We start from the raw sequence: 23860 nt of genomic DNA, 5'->3' as shown, positions 1-23860 counted from the left end.
CTGTTGAGAACTCTTGCTCCAAAGTGCAAACCTGAGTATGCGTACAAATCATCCAGAGGGCTTATTAAAACCCCAATGCTGGGTACCACCTCAGAGTTTTGACTATAAGCTAGGGTATGGCCTAATGATATACATCTATAACAAGATTCCAAGTGATGCTACTGCCGTGTTTTGGAAACCACTTCTGAGGCCCAACTGGGATCATCTGGGTAGCTTTTAACAGGTTCTACTTAAGTCAGAATCTCCATGTGGTCCAAGCATTAGTGTTTTAAAGACCCCCTGGTGATTCTAATATGGGTGGAAAACCCCTCACTTAAGTTTTCAAACTCTTTCTAGAAACTCAGTTCCTTAACAACCTGAGATAAAATTTACTTTTCATTTTTAGATCACTTGAAGATGCCTCCTTCAAATCACCTAGAAGCAAAACAATCAAACAAAAATTAAGCAGGTAGTGCTTTATCTTCCACTTTTTCCAAACCTATAGACTGGGATGATCAAGGCTTCTCCTCTCACTCTTGAGTAAGTTTAGGCCAAGAAAACAACGTGACCATATGACAAAACTAAGAAACTAGAATCCGTTCTTATTCTTGTCTAAAAGTGAGGCTGTAACTTATAATAAAGATGTCAGATTTACCTTCAAAAAATGCCCAGGTTTCTTTCTTTTTCTCAAAAGATGAATCTTCAGAAGCTTTGAGGGAAATCACTGGAAGACACAAAAGAAACGGCATGAATGAAGTACAGTAGCTCACAGTCCTGGCCGACACCGTAACACACAAAAAAATAATGCTATAGCTATGGTACACCCAGCACTTAAATTTATAAAATAATTTTCACACGGGAAAAACCACATTTTAATGGCCACAACTCAGAGACAAGGAAAGGCACAATGACTTACACTAAACACCTGAAAAACACCGGCCCAAGACAGGTGCAATAAGTTGTGTTGAAAAGTCATTCAATGACCAAGCCAAATTGCAACTCAATAAAAGCCCAATTTGTCATATACACATGCTAAATACAGAATATCCTGGTTGGAAGTCCAAGAACTAAAACACTATTTCACCATTTTAATGCAGTTATTTCTGAAATGTAGTATATTCCCAGATACAGGGGCTAGAGTTGTGCAATGACTCCAGGTCAGTGTTCTAAGCACCACTCCCCATGCAAGACAGCCCTCCAGAGCAAAGAGTCTCTGATTTTGAGGTTATTTTGTCTTCTTTCAGTTGGTGGTTATCACTGAATTTACTGTGCCTGCTTTCCACAGGCACAGAAACAGAATTGAGTTATAAGTAAAACTGAACATCACAGTAAGGAGCCTAGAATTTTGGACAGGTTGAATAGGAGTGGCATCATCACAGGTAAAAATTAAAAAGACAATATCAAGGAATGAGATTATTGTCCAATAGAACTTTCTGAGACAGTGGAGACCTTCTGTATCTGTACTGTTCAATAGAGTAGCTACTGATCACATGTGTCTACAAAGTACTTAAATGTAGCTAGCATGAGTGAGGAAGTGAATCTGTAGTTTTAAAAAATTTTTTGCAATACTGGGGGTTAAACCCAGGGCCTGCACATGCTAGGCAAACACTCTATCATTAAGAAACACCTCCAATTGCCTGAGCTGGCCTCAAGCTTGCAATCCTCTTGCCTGGATCCCCTATGTAGCTGGGATTATAGGTGAGTGCCAGTAGGCCTGGCTGTAATTGTCTTAATTTTAATGAATTTAAATGTAAATAGCCATATGTCATGATCCTTGCAATCTATGAGTTCTGTATCCTTAAACCACACTGCCCTTTTCTGAATTAGCATGACTGGGTTTTCAACTGAGCCTAGAAAAGGAAAACTGTACAAAGACATAGTGAAGTCAACACAGAAATGTGTAATAAACCCATCTCTATCACCATCTGGAACCTTGACCCTCCCAATGTGGCCCATGGATCAACAGCATCAGGGTTACTGTGAGCTTGTCAGAAGTGCAGCATTGCAGCCACCATCCCAGACCCGCTGAATGCAAATCTACTTTTTAACTTAGATCCCTTGGTGAATTGCATGCACTTTAAAGTCTGTGAGGTACACTCACATGTACACTGGGTTGAAATACCAAATTGCCACTTGGACAGGTCATCGAACTTTCTTGTACCTTAGTTTTCCCACTTGTAAAATTAGGGTGGAATTAAATGCCTATGTTAAGGTATGTGTGCAGGTCAAATGGATTAATATGAGTGAAGTGCTTAGAAAAGCCACAGGACCTAGTCAGCCATCTCTATCCACAAGGACCTTAGGGCACTAAGAAGATGATTTTTGCCTATTGTATTCACTACTCCAATTCCCATGCCTCAAAGGGTCTTTGCCATCGCCCTATGCCTTAGAGTGGGAATCTTTAATTTGCCCTGATGATCAACAAGAAAGTGTTCCTCTCCTTGTGACTAAATCTACCACTGCAGTGGGCTACTTCCATCCCAGCCAAGGTAGGTGCAAAGATCATGTTCATTTATCTTTCAGTAGCAGAAATAGTGGGTTCTTAATTTAACCAAATTACAGTTTCCTTGCCTTAGTTGATAGAAGGTGTCAAGTTCTCCCTAATAAATATATGGAGACACATGTTGAAAAATCTCACAAACTGGGATTCTAAACTAACGGGACTCTAAGCAAAGAATTAGTGTCCCTCATTTTCCCCCATACAGTTATTTTATGGGAAACAGCAACAACTTTGTTTTGTGTCTAAAGATTAACAATATCAGTCATACTCTTATCTGTTTGTACAAGAAAGAAAAATCTTTTTCAGGGACTCTGCCAGAGCTTCAGAAACTTTCCCAAGTTTCCCTTGTAACTATCTTGTTTCAGCTGTTAATCCTGTGTTATCTCAAAGTGAATTTGATACATTGTCAGAGGATATGTCTGAGCCCACAGACTGTAAGAAACAGGACTTTTGGCTAGAGAGCAAGGGCTTTGTAGTAGATGGGCTGTACTTCTGTGAACTATTAATGCACCTCCCTCCGTGGCTGATACAAATTCACCGTGGTCAACTTGTCCTGTTAGCATGAATGGCTGAGGCCCCAGAGACAGAGGGGCTGGAAGAGGCCGAAATGCTTGGAGAAAACATCTTGCTTGGGGCTGGGGTACAACACAGTGATCAAGTTCATGCTTAGCACGTGCAGAGCTCTGGGTGAGATCCCAGCATCATAAAATAAAAGTAAAATGTCTTCTACCCTAAAGAAAAAGGGGAACATTTTCCAACTGCATATTATTCCTGTTGGTCAAAGATGTTCTGAAACAAAATATGAATCTCTTGGTCCCAGATCATTTATCACAGTTTCCATTGGATTTAGTTATCAGAAGGCTGCAGCCTTTCAAACAAGAGATGATGAATCTATCCACTCTCCGTGTGTTGGCCCTCTCCTGGAGAGACCCAGCTGGACACCAGACTGACATTTGAGAAGGTAATGAGCAGCCTTTCATATTCACATTGCTAGTTCTTCCTTCGCCCTTGGAGTCCTATGCTCCCCAGAACCACGTGATGAGGGAGTTCTCAGCCTAATCCCTCCAAATGGAAAACCCTTGAGTTCAGCTCACCTTTGAACCAATGGATCGCCCTGTAAGGTCCTGATGGTGGCTGAGACATTCCTTTGTGATAGGCTTTCCATGGTGGGAAGCAGGACTGGGCCTTCTATCTGTTCCCAGGGGCAGCATGACTGCAGTGATACTGTCTGGATCTCCCCCTTCCCACCTCTACTCACCACCCTCTGCTTCTCCAGTGGGTGCAGAGGATCCCTGAACCAGGTGAACTTCTGACCTTGGCTCCCCTCCCCTCCAATTGAAAGGAGCTTATTAAACACCCTTTTCAAGGTGGCCTGTCTTTGGCCTTGTGCTGTGACTGGCCTCCCACTCAAAGCTGCATGGGGGCAGATGTTACATGCCCTGTAGGGAAGGTCTCATACCGCAGCTGCTGGGAGTGACCTGCCTTCCAGAGAGACCCCCCTGTGACCACTCTCTCTTTTTCCTATATTAAGAGGGCTCAACAAGGGAAGGTATTCAAGGACCCTGTCCTCCTCCCATTAAGCCTCCCACTAAGGTATACAGGGGAGAATGAAGATTCTAGCTCCCATGTAGAGGTTGGGGGCCTGGAGATGGGGACAGGTACCATTGATCAGAGAAGCAGAAGGAAACCCAACTTACCCTAGCACCAAACACCTTTCTCAATAAAGCTTTATCAGAAATAAAGTGGCATTTTAATTTGTTTGACTCCTATGTATTTTGATTTGTTTGATCATCCAGTTTAGGGCTCACAGTGGACAAGAGTGACGAGTGTCACCTGACTGCTTCCTCCTTCCCTTGGGAGTTGGCACCCAGTGGAGGGAGCCCCTCTGTCCTTCCATGTGAGATAAGACCTAGGTGACTGAACAACAGGCCTTTCAGGGCGCTGCCCAGGAGAGGAGATGGGATGAGATCTAATAAGTGGCAAGTTGTGAGATCCATCACATCACTGACCCTCTGGGGAGAGCTGGCTGAAAGTGACCGCAGGATCAAACAGCCAGGAAGAATGCAGCCCAGAGATTCCCCAGACAAACCGACTGTATCAGCCTCGTGTCTGCAGGAAGCTGGTTGCAAAGAAAGAACCTCAGTCAAGTCCCCTTTGGTGAGCCTATGGGGAAAGCAAGCTCGAAATGAGTGAGAGCCAAGAACCTGGATTCCTAACTTGGAAAGAAAGCCCCAACTTCCCTGGGGAGGGCATTTCACTGGCTGGAGCTGAGAGTTCACACCAAGACAGGTGACAATGTCCTCAGGGCACCAGGGGCCTCTGATGCTTCACAGTCTCCCTTGTCCTGAGGATGTGACACCTGTGATTTGGACGAACCCCAGTCATCCATGGAAAAGATTTTTAGAGACCCTGGAAAGGATCCCTGCTGTTCACCAGTGTCCCCGATTCCTTCAACAAAAAAATCCTACAATTAAAAAACAACAAAAAAAAAAGTTTGACTGGAAATCTGTAGGGGACATCCAAAGTAAGAGTCACATCCTGACATAGAAAGCATTCTGGCACACAGAATTTGGCAGGAGAGTAGAGAGGGCCCTGGCTTGGAGAGAGAAAAGAAGATCCCGGGGAGCAACAGCAAGGATGAGCAAACACTGGCCCCCAGGTGGGGAGACTGGCTTAGGCATTTTGGTTTCTCGTGCTCATCAACCAGAGCTGAAGTTCTCTCTCAGATTCTACAGCTCTTGGTTCTAAAGGGAGTTGCCATCATTTGGTACCCCAAGGCCGTGATTTGTGATACTTAGTAGGCAAAGTCTGGCTCTTATTAGAATGAAGATTCCCAGGTTGCATCCCTAGGTGTCTAGTGAACTCTGGAATCCTTCTGATTAGGGGGACATCTCCCAGGAGATTCTGACGCTCCAGGCTCCCTGCCTTGGGCACTCCTGGAAGAGAGACGGGAACAAAGTCCAAGGAGATGTAGGATAGGATATTCAGTCTTGAGGAACCCGACCTAGGCCTCCATCTCCTGTCCAGTCCCAGGCAAGGTCTAGAACTCAAAACTTAACAATTCAACCCAGGGAAGCAAGAGGAACAACAAAACAAAAGGAGTAAACCTCTCACAAAAGGTTGTTCTTGAAGGACTCCAAAAGGGGTCTTTAAATAGCATGCACCAGTGTAGAAGAATATGATGTGCAGAAAAAGCTATTGGGGCTGGGGTCATGGCTCAGTGGTACAGCATTTCCTACCAGGTGAAAAGCCCTGGGATTGATCCCCAGCACTATGAAAAAGAGAGAGAGAGAGAGAGAGAGAGAGAGAGAGAGAGAGAGAGAGAGAGAGAGAGAGAGAAGAGAGAAATAATAATAACAATAATAATAATACAATACAATAATAATAATAACAACAACAACTTCTTGGCTCTGAGTTCGAGTCATAGCTACATTGAATGAAGGAGGGAAGCCAGGCACGGTGGCACACACCCACAGAACCATCTACTCAGGAGGCTGCGATAAAAGGATGGCTTGAGCCTGGGAGTTCAGGGCCAACCTGGGCAACAGAATGAGATTTCATCTCATTCTAGTTTAATAACACAACAACAAAAAAACAATAACAACAAAAAAATGGATGAATCATGTGTGGTATGTTTGTGGTATCATATTAGTGGGTCAAGGTCATTCAAAGAGAATCTGGAGGCAGGACAAAGACATTGCTGCATTGGGGAAGGCTGGGAAAAGAGGTCCTATCCTACCCAGCATAGCTTCCTGTACCCAGAGCCCCAGGAGCTATGGGGACCTACTGAAAGCCAGGCCTCTATTTTGGCCTCGAGTTGCATGCTTTATGACCTTTCTGATTATTTCATGGCCTATGAGTGTTTAGTTTCCTCCAGGAGGAAAGCAGTGATCCTTAAGCAGAGGGCCCTGGTCCTCAGCATGTGGGCCTTGCTAATTTGCACTCAGAGGGAGAACATCTTGCCTGAGTTTCCTTAGGTAGCATCTTGCACAGATCGGTGAGAGGGAAAAATGTAAGGTAATCAAGGAGTAGGGTGATACCAAATAAGAAAAGGTGCTTGAGTGAAAGAGAGTCAACACCTTTGCTCCAAATTCACAAATTAATCTACTCAGTTCACTGTCCCTTCTCATTCAAGGACAGGATGTTAGAACTGTTAAACTGTAGCCGTGTCCCTACTATTTATAACCGGATCAGCATTCTCAGGGGAGGCAACTGTCACCCCAGAGACACAGAGACGTTCTGTTTCTGCTCTCAGAAGTTGGCGTATTACTTCCTTTCTCCCTTGACTCTCCAAGACCCAGGTCAAAGGCAGTCTCTCTGGGGGCTCAGACAAAGCCATGTATGTCAGTAAGAACTCTGAGTGACCTGCGTGAAGCAGCTGATGAGAACAGTGAGGCTCCAGTTTTGTCTAGTTTCACCCACTCTCTCCTATTGCACTCTGTCTAACATAAACTCTAGCAAACAAAGCAAAGCAAAGCAAAAAAAAAAAAAAAAATAGATCTTAAGTATACTTCCCATGATGACAAGGCAGTTGGATAAAAAAAAAAAAAAAGTTTGCATTTTGAAAGGAAGCCAATTTCAGAATGCAAAGTTCATCTTGATGTGTCCAAATTGTAGTTAGGAATATTGAAGTGTTAAAATGAGAGTTTGTTAACTGGCCCCCTCAATAGACAGCTGGCTTTTCACTCCATGTTGACAGTTTAATCGGGCATTCTACCATGGAGTTTAAAACCACTCACTCACTCTTTCATCCAAAACCTTGTTGTGGTGCCCCTTCTGTGTACAAGCACTGTGGCACAGGAGAGCATGCACAGAAGAAGAAAACGTAGACTCATATGTGCACACCCTCTCCCTCTGGATTATGAGGTGGGCATCCAGGAGGGTAGGGGTGAAACCCTTCACCCTTCCATCTCTTTAGGCAACACACAGTGATGACAGTGACATAAACTGAAGTTTCATATATGTTTGAGTTTCAGTTTTTAATCTAACATCTTCCAAGACCGGTGGGCTTGAGAATCGGCACAATGACGAACGATTCTAAGTGGTGTTTAAATTACACTCCGATTGTCAGTTTGTTCCCTCTGAGTGTCTGGACCTGTTGACACTAAACACCATGATGTGTGCTTGCTTAATTAAGCAGTAGCACTAAATGTTTAGTAAGTCTCATTCCTAATTATCTCTTCCACGTCTCCAGAGAAAAGGGAATTATTTAGTTAATTTCTTCCACTGAAACTTGAAGTATTAAGTTCCCTGTGGTTTTCACTTCAGATCTAATTATTAAATTTCCTCCTCACATTTTGGGGTCAAACAGTCAGATGATAAATTTTGGTCTCGTTTTCCCCCCAAAACACTGTTAGGGAATTTTTCATTCGCTTTGTCCATTTACCACATTGAAAACTGACTTACATAATCTTAAATCAAATAACAATTTGGCTTGTGAAAATATACTATGTGGGGTTAGAATGAAATATCGATTAAATTGCAGGAGACAGCCTTTGTAAATAGCTTCTATTTTTAGCATTTTCACAGTTTATGAAGGGATCTTCTTTAAAAATATGGGGATTAGTTTTGCTCCGAATGTTAAAAAGGTTCTGAGTCTACAAGTTGCAGAACTGGACTGAAACACCATCAAAAACCAGGCAAAAAAGTTCGAAGGTAACATCATTCCTGCAAACAATGCCAACCTCATGCTCTCTGGTGTGAAGTGCCCGTGCTGTGGTGCCCTCAGGGTGAGCCCTTTCAGACTGGCCTATCTCAGAGCTCTCCACCAGTGACTGTTGTGTGGCACCTGAGGCTGAGGTCTGTCCTTGAACAAGAGCCTCATAGCCTCTCAGGCTTCATCTTGGAAATTCTGCTGTCTACACCCGAAGAAACAGCCAGGCTTAGGATGTCATCCAGCCTCCTACTGAAGCCAGAGGCAATCCTTATCCTGAGCAAATCTACCAAATTCCCATTTCCTGCTGTAGACCAGGCCCCGTGAGTGCCTTCAGAGGACAAATCTGGGAATAGTAGCACACCAAACAAGATGTAGAAGACACAAAGCCAGGGAGACTCCCAAAGCTGGGGAAGAGCGGAGGAGGCAATGAGAGGAGAGGAAATTACTACAGAACGCAGGGGACAGAACACAAACACCAGGGCCCTGATGTGGCGGCAGAGGGTAAGAGGGTGAAGGGCATGTTGAGGGGCCATCGGGATGTTCCAGTCATGGGAAGACAGCGGCTTGGTTTATAAACTGCACGCAAGACACACAGCAAGTGACCAGTCAACACGGAGTGGGGAAGAGGGACACAGGGTCAGACACAACTTGGCATCTACAGGGCAAAGTACATTTCTTCAGAAAATATCATTATTTGAAAAAATAATTGCTACAACTAGCTACCTACAAGTTGAGCATCTCGAATCTGAAAAACCACATTCTGAAATGCTTTGAGAACTGTTTCAGAATAAAGTACATGAAAATATTCCCAAAATCTGAAAAACAAAATCCAAAATCTGAAACCCTTCTAGTCCCAAGTATTTAGGATAAGGTCAAAGGTGATCTCAGAATTTAGTCTGAAGAGGACAAGAACACTTGTCTTGGATTATAGGAACATCTGATGCTTGAAATTTTTAAGGCAGAGATGCTTATTTTAAATTGCTGCACCCAACTACATTAAAAGAAAAACTGTTAAAATGTTTATTATTTTTTTAACCTAAAGGCACCAAAAACCAAAGGAATTTGAGAATCTCTCTGTACTAGCTCTAATGCCTATCAGGTTAAAAAAAAATCTTCCCTCTCATGGTCCCTTTGGCAGCCATGGGCACCAGCCCATACAAACTTACTGAGAAGACCCCTGGGTTTATTCTAAAGCTCTCACTTGCCCAATTAGCAAAGACTCCTTATTTGATGTCCTAATGTCTCTTCATTCCTACTGCCAAATTTTTTCCTCTTATCATTTTAAGTTTATGCAACTACAAAGCACTCTGCCTTTTCCCTGTCTGGTCTGGGCCCACAGATCCACGCTCCAAGCCACCACCAGAGGAATCCTTCAAAAGCTTTCCATGGCTTAAAGCACTAGTGCAGATTCCCTAACCTGCCTAGAGGTCACATTCCCCTCAACTGCATATTCCACACTAGATTCTATCCCAGTCTAAACAACCAGAATGCCCTGGCAGATGCTGGGGAATCTGCATGTTCATAATGGCCCCAGTGATCTTGCACCTAATGGAAGAAAAAGTAGGCCCAACTCTCCATCATGTCAGATTAGGCCCCAACTTCCTTAATAAGACTCTCTATGGTGCAAGAATTAAAACCAAGAATCAATAAATGGGATGGATTCAAACTAAAAAGCTTCTTCTCAGCCAAAGAAACAATCAGTGAGGTGAATAGAGAGTCTACAGAATGGGAGCAAATCTTTACCACAAACACATCAGATAGAGCACAAATTTCTAGGATATATAAAGCACTCAAAAACCTTAACACCAAAAAAAAAAAAATCCCAATCAATAAATGGGCCCCAAAACTGAAGAGACACTTCTCAGAAGAGGATATATCATCAATCAACAAACAAATGAAAAAATGTTCAATATCTCTAGTAATTAGAGAAATGCAAATCAAAACTACTCTGAGATTTCATCTCATTCCAGTCAGAATAGCAGCTATCAAGAAAAAAAAAAACCAACAATAAGTGTTGGTGAGGATGTGGGGGGAAAGGCACACTCATACATTGCTGGTGGAACTGCAAATTGGTGCAGCCAATCTGGAAAGCAATATGGAGACTCCTTGAAACACTTGGAATGGAACCACCATTTGACCCAGCTTTCTCACTCCTCAGCTTATACCCAAAGGACTTAAAAACAGCATACTATAGGGACACAGCCACATCAATGTTTATAGCAGCACAATTCACAATAGCTAAACTGTGGAACCAACCCAGATACCCTTCAGTAGATGAATGGATAAGGAAATTTTCCTCAGCTTTAAAAGAGAATAAAATCGTGGCATTTGCAGGTAAATGGATGGAGTTGGAGAATATAATGCTAAGTGAAGTAAACCAATCCCCAAAAACCGAAGTTCTCTTTGATACAAGGATGCTGACTCATAATGGCAATGAAGCATGGGAGGGATGGAGGAATTTTAGATAGGTAAAAGGGGAGGGAGGGGAAGGGAAGGGGCAAAGGGGTAGGAATGATGATGGAATGAGTTAGATGTCATTACCCTAAGCACATGTATAAAGACACAAATGGTGTGAAAATACTTTGTGTACAATCAGTGACTTGGAAAATCATGCTCTATAGGTGTAATATGAAATGAATTGCATTCTGCTGTCATGTATAACAAATTAGAATAAATAAATAATAAAAAAGATCAATTCCAAGTCATACTGATGGATTCTACATAAAAATAAATGTAAAATGTCATCAATTACTTAAATGTGAAACATTGTTAAAATTCTAGCCAAGGTGCCCAACAACAGATGAATGAATAAATAAAATGTGGTATGTTAAAAAAAAATGGCTGCAGTGATTCTTATCATCAAGCAAGGTTAAGAATGCTAGCCTTTTAAATGAAGTAGAAACTCCTTTATTCAGTACAAGCCCATGCATGATGCACAGTGTCTTATCCATGCCACTCCTTGGTTAACTGCCTGTGTCCATCTAGCATTGCCCTCTGTCTTGGTCTTTGAGGGACCCTGCAGTGAGGGACCCACGGTGTCCTGTGTTCATCTTTGCCTTTGTTGTATATGTGTGCATATATGTACATATACATAATTGCCCATCTGTGTATTTACCTCCCACAGAATGGGCCCAGCCACTGGTTTCCAGATTTCTGTGACTGCAATGATCAGGTTCAGAGAAGCTGTCGGATTACCTGCTGCTATGGTTTGAGTGTTTCTCCCCCAAAGAAATTCATGCATTAGAAACTTGGTTCTCAATGCAGCAGTATTGACAGGTGGGATCTTTGGGAAGTGACTGGACCATGAGGGATCTGCCCTCAAGAATGGACAAATCCTTTGACAGATGGATGAACTAATGGTTATCCCAAATGTGGCTTTGTTATAAAAGTGAGCTCTCTCTAGCATGCATGTTCCATCTCACCATGTGACACTCTCCACTACATTGTGATGCAGCAAGAAGCCCTTGTTGCTCTTGGACTTCCCAGCCACTAAAACCATGAGCTAAATAAATCTTGTTATTTATAAATTAGCCAGTCTCAGAGATTTTGTTAAAGGAATGAGAAACCGCCTAAAATACATATCACGGAGTAAAAGGATAAATGAATCCACCTAGGGCTGGCTCACAGTGTTTTCCAATGCAGTCTCTTCACTGAGCCAAGCAAAGCTTCTTCAACTGAAGGAACAGATCAGATCCCTGAAGGCTGCAGCTCATTTCCTTATCATGTTTTTACTTTTTTCTCTACTCTGAATCTATCTTTCTGGAAATGAATTTCCCAAAGCTGACTGTGCGGTCCCATTAGAGTCTCACCAGTGCAGTACACATGACATACTCGCCTTCCTTCCCAGGGACTCCAGGCAGATTTGTAGGTGGACAGAGATGTCGCTGGCTGCTGTGCGGTAGTGTCGCGTTGCAAGCTCACATCTAATTCACCCTCAATAATGGCTCAGAGTCCCTTTGCAGGAGCAGCCTCCTGGCCTCCTGGTGACGATCCTACAGTGCTTGAGATTCATGTTCCCCCAATGTGTTACTCTGCTTTTCTTCAAATTGAATCTCATTTTGTTATTTCCTGCCTATATTTCTTACCTCTCTGGAATCATTTTTATGATGCTTTACTCCTCACTGACATTAAGAACATTTCCCAATTTTGCATTTTCTGTAAAGTTCATTAAGCTGATGTGGGCTCCTTTTTCAGTGTCATTGATAAAACAATTAGATGAAATCAAACCTAACATTGACCCTCACTCTTTTCACAGAGAGCCTCTCCAGGGGGTTTTGACATCATGTGCCATTTAGCATCATTCAATCCATATTCTCGTTCACCAGGGTTTTTCACCCAGTGAAATCATAACATGGCTCAGGCAATTGAAAAAGTCTTTGCTTTTCCTTTTACCTTTGTGTGTATATGTATATACATCTACCAGTTCCTCTGCAATGACAGATTATTTAAAGTAGCATGACTTCATTGTCCTCTAGAGAGTCCCACACTTTCACTCTTCATTTCCATTATATCAAGTTTTCTGTCTTATCAAGCCAACAATCCTGGGTGCACTCAGGAGCAACACCATCAAATCCAACATATGCATGGTTTGCAGATACATCCTGATTTAATACTACCCCACTCTCTAAAGAACACAGCCTCTATCATATTTTAATAATTTTCACAGTGAAAATATAAGACCACAGACTAATTTATTAAAGTAGATTTCACTCCAACGACTTCCTACTTTTTTTTTTAATCACCATACATACTTTCTCAAGGACATACCCAGACTGGGGAGAAAAACAAAAATATTTAGAACAGAGTTCACCCAGTAACACTGTAGATGCTGAAATGGGTTGGTTATTTGCTTTGGTCTTGGAATTGTCTGTTCTGATTTTTAAAATTTTGCATATCATTTGTAATGTATTTGACAAGCACATAACTAACACGTAAGACTTTGTTGGGGCTGGGGTTGTGGCTCAGCAGTAGAGCGCTCACCCAGCACATGTAAGGCCCTGGCACATGCAAGGCCCTGGGTTCAATCCTCAGCACCACATAAATATAAATAAATAAAATAAAGATGATATAAAAAAGAGGAGACCAAATACATGATAAATAAAAAGACTTTGTCAAAGCCATCATCTAAGGGATGTAGTTTGATATGACAGGTTGAATCATACACGAGTCCCTGGATTCCCCATGTAAGTCCATTTTTTCTCTCCCGTTCAATAAAGCAAATCAAAGAACAGTGATACAAACTTGTGTGGTGACAGTAAACTGGACTCCCTGTGATATGTACAAACAAGTCAAATCTCTGAGCTGGGAGACTGTCAGTGGTGTACATGGCCCTTTGGTTGTGATACGCCAATAATACACACAGGTTTAATCTATTCAACCACCATGACTTTCCCAATACTGATGGTTTGGAGCCCATGGGATCACTCACTCATTCTCATCCCTTCCCTCTTCACAGAAGACTCTCTGGTGTTTCTTAAGCAGTTACCACTCAAGGTCAGAATTCCAGCTAAGGAAAAGAGAGAAATCCTCAAAGAGACAGAAAGTACCAAATGGCTTAGAGGCATGCTAATGTCGTGTTAAAAACATGTCATCTATCTCTGAAAGGTTTTTTAGAGTGGATTTTTAAATAAGAGCTTTAAAAACATACAAAAAGGAAAAGGCAAATCACTAAGAGATATTGTGAGGGCATCCCATGAAGGTTTACTAGTGAGGGTCATGAAAAAATCATGGACACTTTAAAGCTGGCTTTTTATTAAGGCAACTGACAGTCTCTAGAAGTAAATATAGAGATTGAGTGAAAAGACATGGTCCAGATAAAACCCAAATGGTCAAGTTAAAGTTCATAATGTCACTCAAGAAGAATACTCGCTATCTCTAAAATACTGGCCAATGTAATAAAGTTAGAAAAAGTTATAAGATATAAATTCACAGACACTTTGAGAAGCAACCAAAAAGTACCTGAAAAAGAACGACCTCCGAAACAACAAGGTTACTCGTTATGTTGCTAAATACACATCATCAAAGGTCAGAATTTTCTATTAGCAATAACCAGTTTAAAAGTGGTGTGTGTGTGTGTGTGTGTGTGTGTGTGTGTGTGTGTGTGTGTGTGGTGTGTGGGGTGTGTGTGGTAGAAGGAGAGAGATTGATCCTGATTACAACCATGAAATATCTAGAAACAAACACAATAAAAAAAAGGTTAAGAATCATGTGAAGATGTTATTCAGAAAGACATAGAAAGAACCTGAATAGATGAAGGGACACAGCAGATTCCTGGATAGGAATATTTGAAATAGTAAAGCTGTATGAGATGCTGCAATGGTTTGGATGTGGTTCGTCCACCAAGGCGTACTGCACTGGAGGCTTGGTCCCCAATGAGGCAGTACTAAGAGGTGGTTTAACCTTTAAGAGATGGGGCTCAGGGAGGAGAGAGGTCAATCAAGGGGGCACTGTCCTCATGAGGGTTTATTGTAGCTCTCAAGGGACAAGGGACCCCGTTTAGTTTCATCAAGAGAGAGTTGTTATTAAAAGAGCAAACCTGGCCCCTGAGTTTCTCTCTGGCTTTCTGTTATATCGTGTGATCTCTCCCTCTTCCATGTGCTTCCACCACGTTGTCACGCAGTCAAGAGAGCCCTGACCTCAGGCCACACAGAAGAAGCTATTGATCCTAGACTTTCAGCTTCCAAATATGTGAGCTAAATACAAAACCCGACCTCAAGTATTTTGTTATAATAATAGAAAAAGATTAATACAGATGCAGATGCTCACCCCAAAGAAATCTATAAAGTCAATAAAATCCCAACATAAATCTTACTAATTGTTTCTCAATTCAATATGAAAAAATAGCCAAGATATTGATTTACAGAATAGTGAAGAGATTTGTCCTATTCTATAGTATTTAAGATAGAATTATACTGATGAGATGTACACATTTTACATTTAAATGTAGAAATTAAGTTAATGAAAAAATGGAGATTTCAAGACAGGGAATTATCTATTGAATATGGAATATAGGGAGGACAGGTTACTATTTTAAAACAAACAGTATGTTAGGTACTACATACCTTTTATAGAAATGGATATCAATAAAAAAAAGCAATCATGAAATTCATTTGGAAAAATAAGAGACTCAAAATAGCCAAAGCAATGCTTAGCAAGAAGAGTGAAGAGGAGGCATCACAATACCAGACCTTAAATGCTGCTACAAAGCTACAGTAACAAAAACAGCATGGTATTGGCACCAAAATAGACATGTCGACCAATGGTACAGAAGAGAAGACACAGAAACAAACCTACATAAATACAGTTATCTCATATTAGACAAAGGCACCAAAAACATACATTGGAGAATAGATAGCCTCTTCAACAAACGGTGTTGGGAAAACTGGAAATCCAAATGTAGCAAAATAAAACTAAACCCCTATCTCTTACCATGCACAAAACTCAACTCAACGTGGATCAAGGACTTAGGAATTAGACCAGAGACCCTGTACTTAATAAAGCCCAAATCTTTATTGGGTCGGATTAGGCCCTGACTTCCTTCACAAGACTCCTAAAGTGCAAGAAATAAAAAATCAAGAATCAGTAAATGGGGTGGATTCAAACTAAAAAGCTTCTTCTCAGCAAAAGAAACAATCAATGAGGTGAAGAGAGAGCCTACATTTTGGGAGCAAATTTTTGCCACACACATGTCAGAGCACTAAAGAACTCAAAAAACTTAATACCAAAAAAAAAAAAAAAAAACCAACTCAACTAATAATGGACTAAGGAGCTGAATAGACACTTTTCAGAAGAAGATAGACAATTGATCAGCAAATATATGAAAAAATGCTCAGCATCTCTAATAATTAGAGAAATGCCAATCAAAACTACTCTAAGATTTCATCTCACACCAGTCAGAGTGGCAGTTATCAAGAATAAAAACAACAATAAGTGTTGGTGAGAATGTAGGAGAAAAGGCACACTCATACATAGCTGAAGGGACTGCAAATTGGTGCAACCACTCTGGAAACAGTATGGAAATTCCTTTGAAAACTTGGAATGGAACCACCATTTGATCCAGCTATCCCACTCCTCGGTCTATACCCAAAGGACTTAAAATCAGCATACTATAGTAATGTAGCCACATCAAGGTTTATAGCAGCTCAATTCACAGTCACTAAACTGTGGAAGCAACCTAGATGCCCTTCAATAGATGAATGGTTAAAGAAACTGTGGTCTATATACACAATGGAATATTACTCAGCAGTAAAAGAGAATAAAACTATGGCATTTGCAGGTACATGGGTGGAATTGGAAAATATCATGCAAAGTGAAGTAAGCCAATGCCCAAAAACCAAAGGCCAAATGTTCTCTCTGATAAGTGGATGCTGATCCATAATGGGAGGGGGTGGGTCATAGGAAAAATGGAGGGACTTTGATTGGGAATAAAAGAGAGGGAGGGAAGAAGAGAGAGTATTGGGGCATGAAAGATGGTAGAATGAAATGGATATCATTACCGTAGGTACACATATGGTGTGATGCTACATCATGTACAACCAAAGAAATGAAAAGTTGTGCTGCAAATTGTGTACAACGAATCAAAATGCATTCTGAAGTCATATATAACTAATTAGAATAAATACATAAGTAAATTTTTCAAAAAGCATATTTCAAAAAGATGAACGAGTGTTATGGTTTGGATCTGGAATGTCTCCCAAAGGCTCATGGGTTGCAGGTGCAGTCTCCAGTTGTTAGCCTTATTGGGAAGGTAGTGAAACCTTTTGAGGTGTGACCTAGTTAGAATAAGTAGGTCACTGAGGGCATGTCCTTGAAGACTATATTTTGTCCCTAATCATTCCCCAAACCCTCTCCTCTGCTTCCCATCTACCATGAGTCATTTTACCCCAACATACACTCCTTCTGTAATGCTCTGCTTTGCCACAAGATCAGAGCAATGGTCAAATGACTAAGGACTGAAACCCTGAGCCAAAATAAATATTTCCTCCTCTGAGTTAATTTTCCCAGGTATTTTGTCACAGTGACAGAAAGCTGACAGAAAATTGGTGCTGAGTAGTGGAGTTGTTGCTGTGACACTCTCTAATAATGTTGCTCAGAAACCTTTGGAACTGGTTGGTGGGATACATTTGGAAAAGTCAGGAGAAGCCCACTAGAGAAAACTTGGAACATTGTAAGCAGAGCTTAATGGGTGATTCTGATGCGGATGAAGATCAAATGCTGACAGGAATTAGGACAGTAAATACTGTGCTCATGAGGTTTCATACAGGAATGAGGACTCAACTGGGAATTGTACAAAAAGCCATTCATGATACTTTCTGGCAAAGAACTTTTCTACATTTTGTCCATATCCTGAAACTTTCTGTGAGGCTGAGTTTAAAGGTGGTGGACTAATTAATCTGGTGAAAGAAATTTGAATTTTCACCATTCAAGCTATAGCACGGGAATCACTGGCTGCTTTTAGCTGGAGTTACCGTGGCTAATTTTGAGGAAAAGACAGAGTTGAAAGATTCCAAAAACTTGCATTTTGTCTAGAAAAGAAACTTGTGAAAAGTTGAGGGTGTGATAGCTAAAGAAATTGGCACCATTAAAAAGACATCATTCCTCCTTTATGTCTTCTGGCATTATGTAAAAATGTGAATGTGTAACCTATGTGATTCTGCAATCTGTATTTGGGGTAAAAATGGGAGTTCATAACTCACTTGAAACTATTGTTCGAAGTATGATATGTCAAGAGCTTTGTAATGTTGTGAACAACCAATAAAAAAAAAAAAAAAGAAAAAAAAAAAGCATTTCCTAGAATAAATAAATTTGACCCACAAGCTCTGAAGAAAAAAGACAAAAAAAAAAAAAAAAAAAAAAAGACATCATTCCTTTGCACAATAGGAAAGATGCCTTGAGGGTATCTCGGGCATTGACCTGATCCCACTGGTGGCCAGCTCAAGAATGTCAAAGGCTAAAAGAGGTCTGAAAGAGATTTCTTTGAGGAGAGAGTTTTGGTGCACCCTACTTGCACAGGACTGAAACAACTAGGAAGTTGCTCCCCCGGGATTCATTTCATAGTGCTCAGCCATTCTAGCACTCAGAGGCCACCACAGCTCGTCCAAGCAGGTCTGCAGGTGGCAGATGTTGGTGACATCCATGTGATCTTTGTTTTGCAGACATGCAGAAAGCAAGAGTTGTGAGATCATGGAGGCTTCCACCAAGATTTCAGAGAGCAAGCAGTGTGGGGCGGGGTCAGAATCCCTATTGACAGCCCCTGAGAAGTTACAGTGGGGACCCCGGGAAGTTAGAGATGCCAGGAACGTGTGATGTCTGCCAAGAAAACAGGCAACAAGCAGAGGATTCTAAGAGAGTAGTCTTGTGGGCTGCAACTAGCAAAGTCATGAGAGCAGGACTGCACAAGTCCTCTGGAGCTCATGTCATGCCACGGAGTGCTCCAGATGCCAGATCTGAAGCTACAGATTTGCAGATTTTAAGATCACATTCCTGAGTTTTTAATCCTACTTGGTTTTCATTCATCCTTTCTATGGTCTCATATATGTTTTTTTGAAATGGGGATGTGTATCCTGTGATTGTCCCACCATTGTAGGTTACAAGTATATAACTTAATTTGGCATTGTCTATTAAAAATTTAAATATGCACAGCCTTAGGCCCAGCAATCCCTTTCCAGGAATCCAATCAACAAAGATACTTGGAAGTGCAAACAAAGCTGTTCACTAAATCACTGTTTGTATGGAGAAAATTGGAAGTCCATCACTGTGGGAATGATTGGATTCAGATTGGTCTTATTTCACTATATAATGCCAGCAAAAAAAAAAAATACATATGATACCATCAACGATAATTATAAATCAATACACGTGCTATTGTTAAAATATTCTTATGAGGATATGTATGAATGTCAGTAGAAGAAGGACTTGAAAGATCTAAACCAAATGTGGAATGTGGATGATGATTACTTGTGGGGCTAGGAGCAAAGCAGCGGACATTAGGTCCATCGACTTTTTACATTTTTGTATTTTTCTTGTTTTTTACTCATATACACATTTTTTACATCATTCCCTGAAGTTACTATATAAAGTGGTGTCAAGAGTGCCAAAAATATACAATCTGCAGGATGTCATACTTTCTGTGGTTTGGCAAACTCAAAGAAGGTACAGTGGAAGAGGAAGGATGGATATGGGGCCTCAAATAAGATGTACAACTAGAATAGTTCAAGGGAAAGAGATGTGGGTTTCCCAGAGAGAGTGATTACATCCACCTTGTCATGTCTACCTCAAAGGTATCCACAGCAAGGGATGCTAATTCCACCTCACAAAGAGCACTTCATACATTTATCAAGTATTTACTGAGGTTCAATTATGTGACAGGCACTGTTTCCACATATTTGTCATATTATCATCATCATCATCATCATCATCATCATCACCATCATCCTCAAAAAGTATATGTTATTGAATTAGTCAGGGTTCTAAGAAATAAGATTCAGAGAACCAGAAACAACACATCTAGCAATCATGATTTGTCAGCAATCTGGGCATCCCTAAGCCCAATCAAATGAACACAGAAAACCAACCATCATGGTTATAAAGATGAATCTATGGAAAAAGTTATTTTTAATGCTGGTGGGAAAATAAATTTATTAACTATTCTAGCATCAATGTTTAAGTTGGGTATACATTTGTACCCAGAAACTTTATTACTAGGACTTATACTAAACAGTGACATTTCTGGAGGTTAACTGACAAGGATTTAGCACAGCTTAAATGTTCAATATAATAAGTGGGAAGCTAAATATTGGTACATCCATACCATGGTATGCTATTCTGACATTAAAATTACACTATGGAAGCATATCTAACAAAGGAAACTTGAACATTAATTATCAAAGTCAAAAAAGCCAGGCACAGAACAGTATTTATACTAAGACTGAAGTGAGGTTTCATATTTTTAGTTGTACAAAATACTAGAAGGATTGACATTGAAATATTAGCATGGTGGATGAAGATATGGTAAGTCCTTTTTTATTTTCTTCTTTAAACACTTTTAGTGTTTTTCCATATTCTCTGAAACTGAACTACATTATTTTTGCAGTAGAAAACAACAAATATGTGGAAATCAGGACAAATAATAAGAGCCAATACTCCTATAGCAGTTACTTTGTGCCAAGAACCATTCCTTAAATATTTTGGCATGAGTCAAGCCCCTCCATCTGCTGGAAGAGAGGCTTGCAACAGCCAGATGAGAAGAGACCGGCCCTGGTCTTTCTTTCTGGGAGTTTACAGTGAAAGGCCATTTTATCCCACATTAAGGACATTGCAGGAAGGAGCACATGATCAAGTTCACGGTGAAGGGCCAACAGTGGGATAGTGTTACAAGGGAAAGCCCAAGAAGCATTCCCCTCTCCCACAGATGGCTTGAGAACCTGGTAGAAAGGAGGGGAAAAGAATGAATGATAGAAAAGACTCTGGAGCCTGGGTGGAGCAGGTGGGCGAAGGCAGTCCTGTTTAACATGCCAACCCAAATGTGTTTACCCACAGAGCTAGCATTTTGCTGCTGGCTTATGTTTTTGTTTTCCACATAACAACTAAAGTGGAGATGTAGGAAAACAAGGTCCCCAGGGATAAGCAAGACAAAGGGCACCAGGAAAGGCACCCTGGGAGGCTGGAGCAGCAAGCTGGCCCCAGTCTTGCCCACAAAAGACAAGTAGCCAGCCAAGGCTCCCCAAGCTTCCTCCAGCCCAGGCAGATTACGTTCCAACCAGAACAAGCCAGACTGGTTTCAGGCCTTTTACCTAGGGTTACCTTTCCTAACCCCCTGGGCATAATCCCTCAGAGCTTCGGTGGAGCATCGGGTAGGTTATGATCATTGATCAAGTTTCCATTCTTCCCATCAATGAACTGTGGCCGTCGAGCAGGAGGCAGCTCACTGTGAAGTTAGAACCACTTCCAGGTGAGAGGTCAAAAGAACCTGAAGGGCAGTGAGAGAGAAAGAGGAGAGACGGAGAGGAAAGAGGAAGGAGAAAAAAGACGGAGAGTGAGGGAAGGGGAGATAGGAGGGAAGAGAAAAGGGAGGATGAGGAAAAAGAGGGAGGGGAAGGAGATAGAAGGGGAAAGATCCTTTATTTCCAGTGAAGCCTTACAAACTACCTCAGGTTTTTGAAGCAAGTTTCCAAATAAATGTTCTAGAAGAAACCCCGTTTCACTCACTAATTCACATTAAATAACAAACTAGATGATTACATTTATCTGAAAGTAGTAAACCTTTTTATATGTTCTAATTGGCAGAGCTTTATTACTGCCAAGAGATTTAGTGCATGACTCCAGAATATACTGGGACGGAAAGACAAGCAATACACACACACACACACACACACACACACACACACACACACATACAATCTATGTTTCAGAGCCAAGAGATAGTCAGTGTGGGTTCCCTCTTCAGCCCCGATATTTTTTTTTAATGTAGCTTTTGTTTTCTGTGCCAAGATACATTTTTATACTAATCGTCATTTGTTTTCTTGAATTAATTTGTTCAGGGAGAAAAAAGTGCACAGCATTTCAATTATTATATCATTCTGTGTTAACAAACATTACAAAGACATGGTTTAAAGGCCACTCATATGAATAATTTTTCTTCAATATGTTTCATATTCATATACAATATTAAAACTACCTTCACAGCTGAGTTTTGTTCCTTAACAAAAAGCTTTCAAAACAATATCACTAAGGCCTTTAATATTTATTACATATACATCATAAAATTAGATTATTTTTGTTTTTGCTGGAGACCACCAGCTTTACTCTGATCTTCTGCAAGCTAAATTCAAGTTCAAAGCAATCAAAGATATAAGTTGAGTGCACAATAGAAAGTTTTGTTAAAATTGCAAGAGGTATCTTCTTAAACAGAAAACCGGTAATCAAAAATGCTGACCTTCAATTTAGTACTTGGTAGCTAAAATGCTCCAAAACTATCGCAAGCACTTCCTATCTGTCCCCAAGAAGGGAGGGCCGCCTCTGATCCTTCGCCCACTTCCTGATGAATCTCACAGCCAGCTGTTGTCTGACCTTGGTTCAGTCCCGCTGGGCAGCTCCTCAGAGCCACCAGTCTGCCCTATTGTTAGGCCTGGCGATTCACATCAGGACCTACTGACACGTGGCACCTGCAGAGTATCCAGCACTCCAGCCAAAGTAATCAAGGCTGCATAGATCTAAGTTAGAGGCTGGCACCGCTAAAGGCTCATTTCTTAACCAAACTCCAGTTGAGATCCTCTGAACCCTCTCTCAGCTAGGCCTATAAAAACTTGAACAAACACAAAATTTCTGACAGTTTGGGGTGCATGCCTAGAATGACCCGCTCTCCACAGGGTGCCTGCCTGAGGATAATCAGGGCTGGCAAAAGAACTTCCTATTTGTTCCAGCCTTCACCTGATGACAGAATCTGTCTCCCAGCCTCTGTGGGAAGGTTGGAGCCTAACTTCTGGAAGCAACTTAGCAAACTCTGATGGGCCCCACAGGGACCAAAGACCCCATCCTCTTTCCATTGCTTTTTGTAAGTTTCACTTTGTTCACTGAAAATAGATTCACATTAAATCACAAGCTGGATAATCACACTCACTTGGAGGTAATGAACCTTTTTATATGTTCTAATTGGCTTTGTTTACCTTTGAGAGAGCACATCTACTCCAGTGTGTTAGACATGAAAAAAGTTTTACCCAAAGAACAGGTTAAATGGCCTAGGGGCAGACACTTGTTCCTTTCTGTCCCCATTTCCATGTCTACACCCCGCATCAGCCCAAATGTCCAAATAAAGCTGCCCCCGTCCCCATGGTTCAACCCACGTGGCTGTGGCCCACAGACAGACAAGGTGTGTTCTAGCAGAGCTGAACTATTGTCCTCTGCCCTGTGACAGGACTGACCACTGACCTGGCCTCCTCCCGGGCCTCCGCACCCTACCTCTCCACAGAGAGACTAGATGGGCCCTCACCTCTCATTTCTGTTGCTGAGGAGCCGTTGGACCAGGCTGTCCATTTATTCCTGTGCTTGCTGATTTCCTGAACTTTGCAGACGTAATGCCCTTGATCTGCCGGCTGAAGGGTCAACACGGAGAGCCTGTAGAGCGTCCCCCGCCTCTCCTCCAGCAGGCGAAGCCTCTGCCTGTTGGCGCTGCGACTGAAGTTCCCGTAGTACTGCACCACCCGGAGCTTGGTCATCTTGACCATCAAGGCCTCCTGGGAGTTCGAACGTGCAAAGAACCAGCGCACGGCCAACAGGCTGTCCTTCCGCCTCTTCTGGGAGACATGGCAGTGGAGGGTGGCGTTTTCCCCCTCCAGGTAGTCAACCACAGGCCCTGGGGACACGGTGACATTGAGAGCCCCGCAGACCTCTGCAGAGAAAAGGGGGAAAAGAGAGAATGATGATCAAAGGCTACAGCCTGTCCTCACGTGGCCAGTCCACAGTGGAGCCGAGTGCTCAGCACGACCAGGGAGACAGGCGGCCCTGTACCTTCCATGTCCACTCCCCACCTTCCTGATGGTCGGAGGAGAGGTTCTTCTGAAGAGAGCCTCGGTGGCCTACCATGTGCTCAGAGCCTCGGTGGCCTACCATGTGCTCACCTATGGACAATCTCATTCACATGGGATGCCAAACACCATCCACCTGGCTGACATGTTTCAAAAATGGTAAATTTGTTGTCACACAAAAAAATCTGGAAGTTTGCAACCCCT

General features: G+C 41.8%; 1 protein-coding gene across 2 annotated transcripts in view; it reads right to left on the bottom strand.

Annotated features, from left to right (window-relative positions):
- Positions 1-23860, bottom strand: part of Vstm4 (V-set and transmembrane domain containing 4) — an 89860-nt gene that overhangs the window by 58113 nt on the left and 7887 nt on the right. For both annotated transcript variants that reach the window (XR_013436227.1, XM_005339070.5), the window contains exons 2-3: positions 23122-23520; positions 635-703 (exon numbers count right to left, since the gene is read on the bottom strand). Coding sequence is in view for 1 of the 2 variants with exons in the window: in XM_005339070.5 (XP_005339127.2) it covers positions 635-703; positions 23122-23520 (468 nt within the window). In the remaining variant the exon portion in view is untranslated. The remainder of the gene's footprint in view (positions 1-634; positions 704-23121; positions 23521-23860) is intronic.

Source organism: Ictidomys tridecemlineatus, chromosome 1 (assembly GCF_052094955.1).
Source record: "Ictidomys tridecemlineatus isolate mIctTri1 chromosome 1, mIctTri1.hap1, whole genome shotgun sequence".
NCBI lineage: Eukaryota > Metazoa > Chordata > Mammalia > Rodentia > Sciuridae > Ictidomys > Ictidomys tridecemlineatus.
This window is presented reverse-complemented; position numbering and strand designations above follow the sequence as displayed.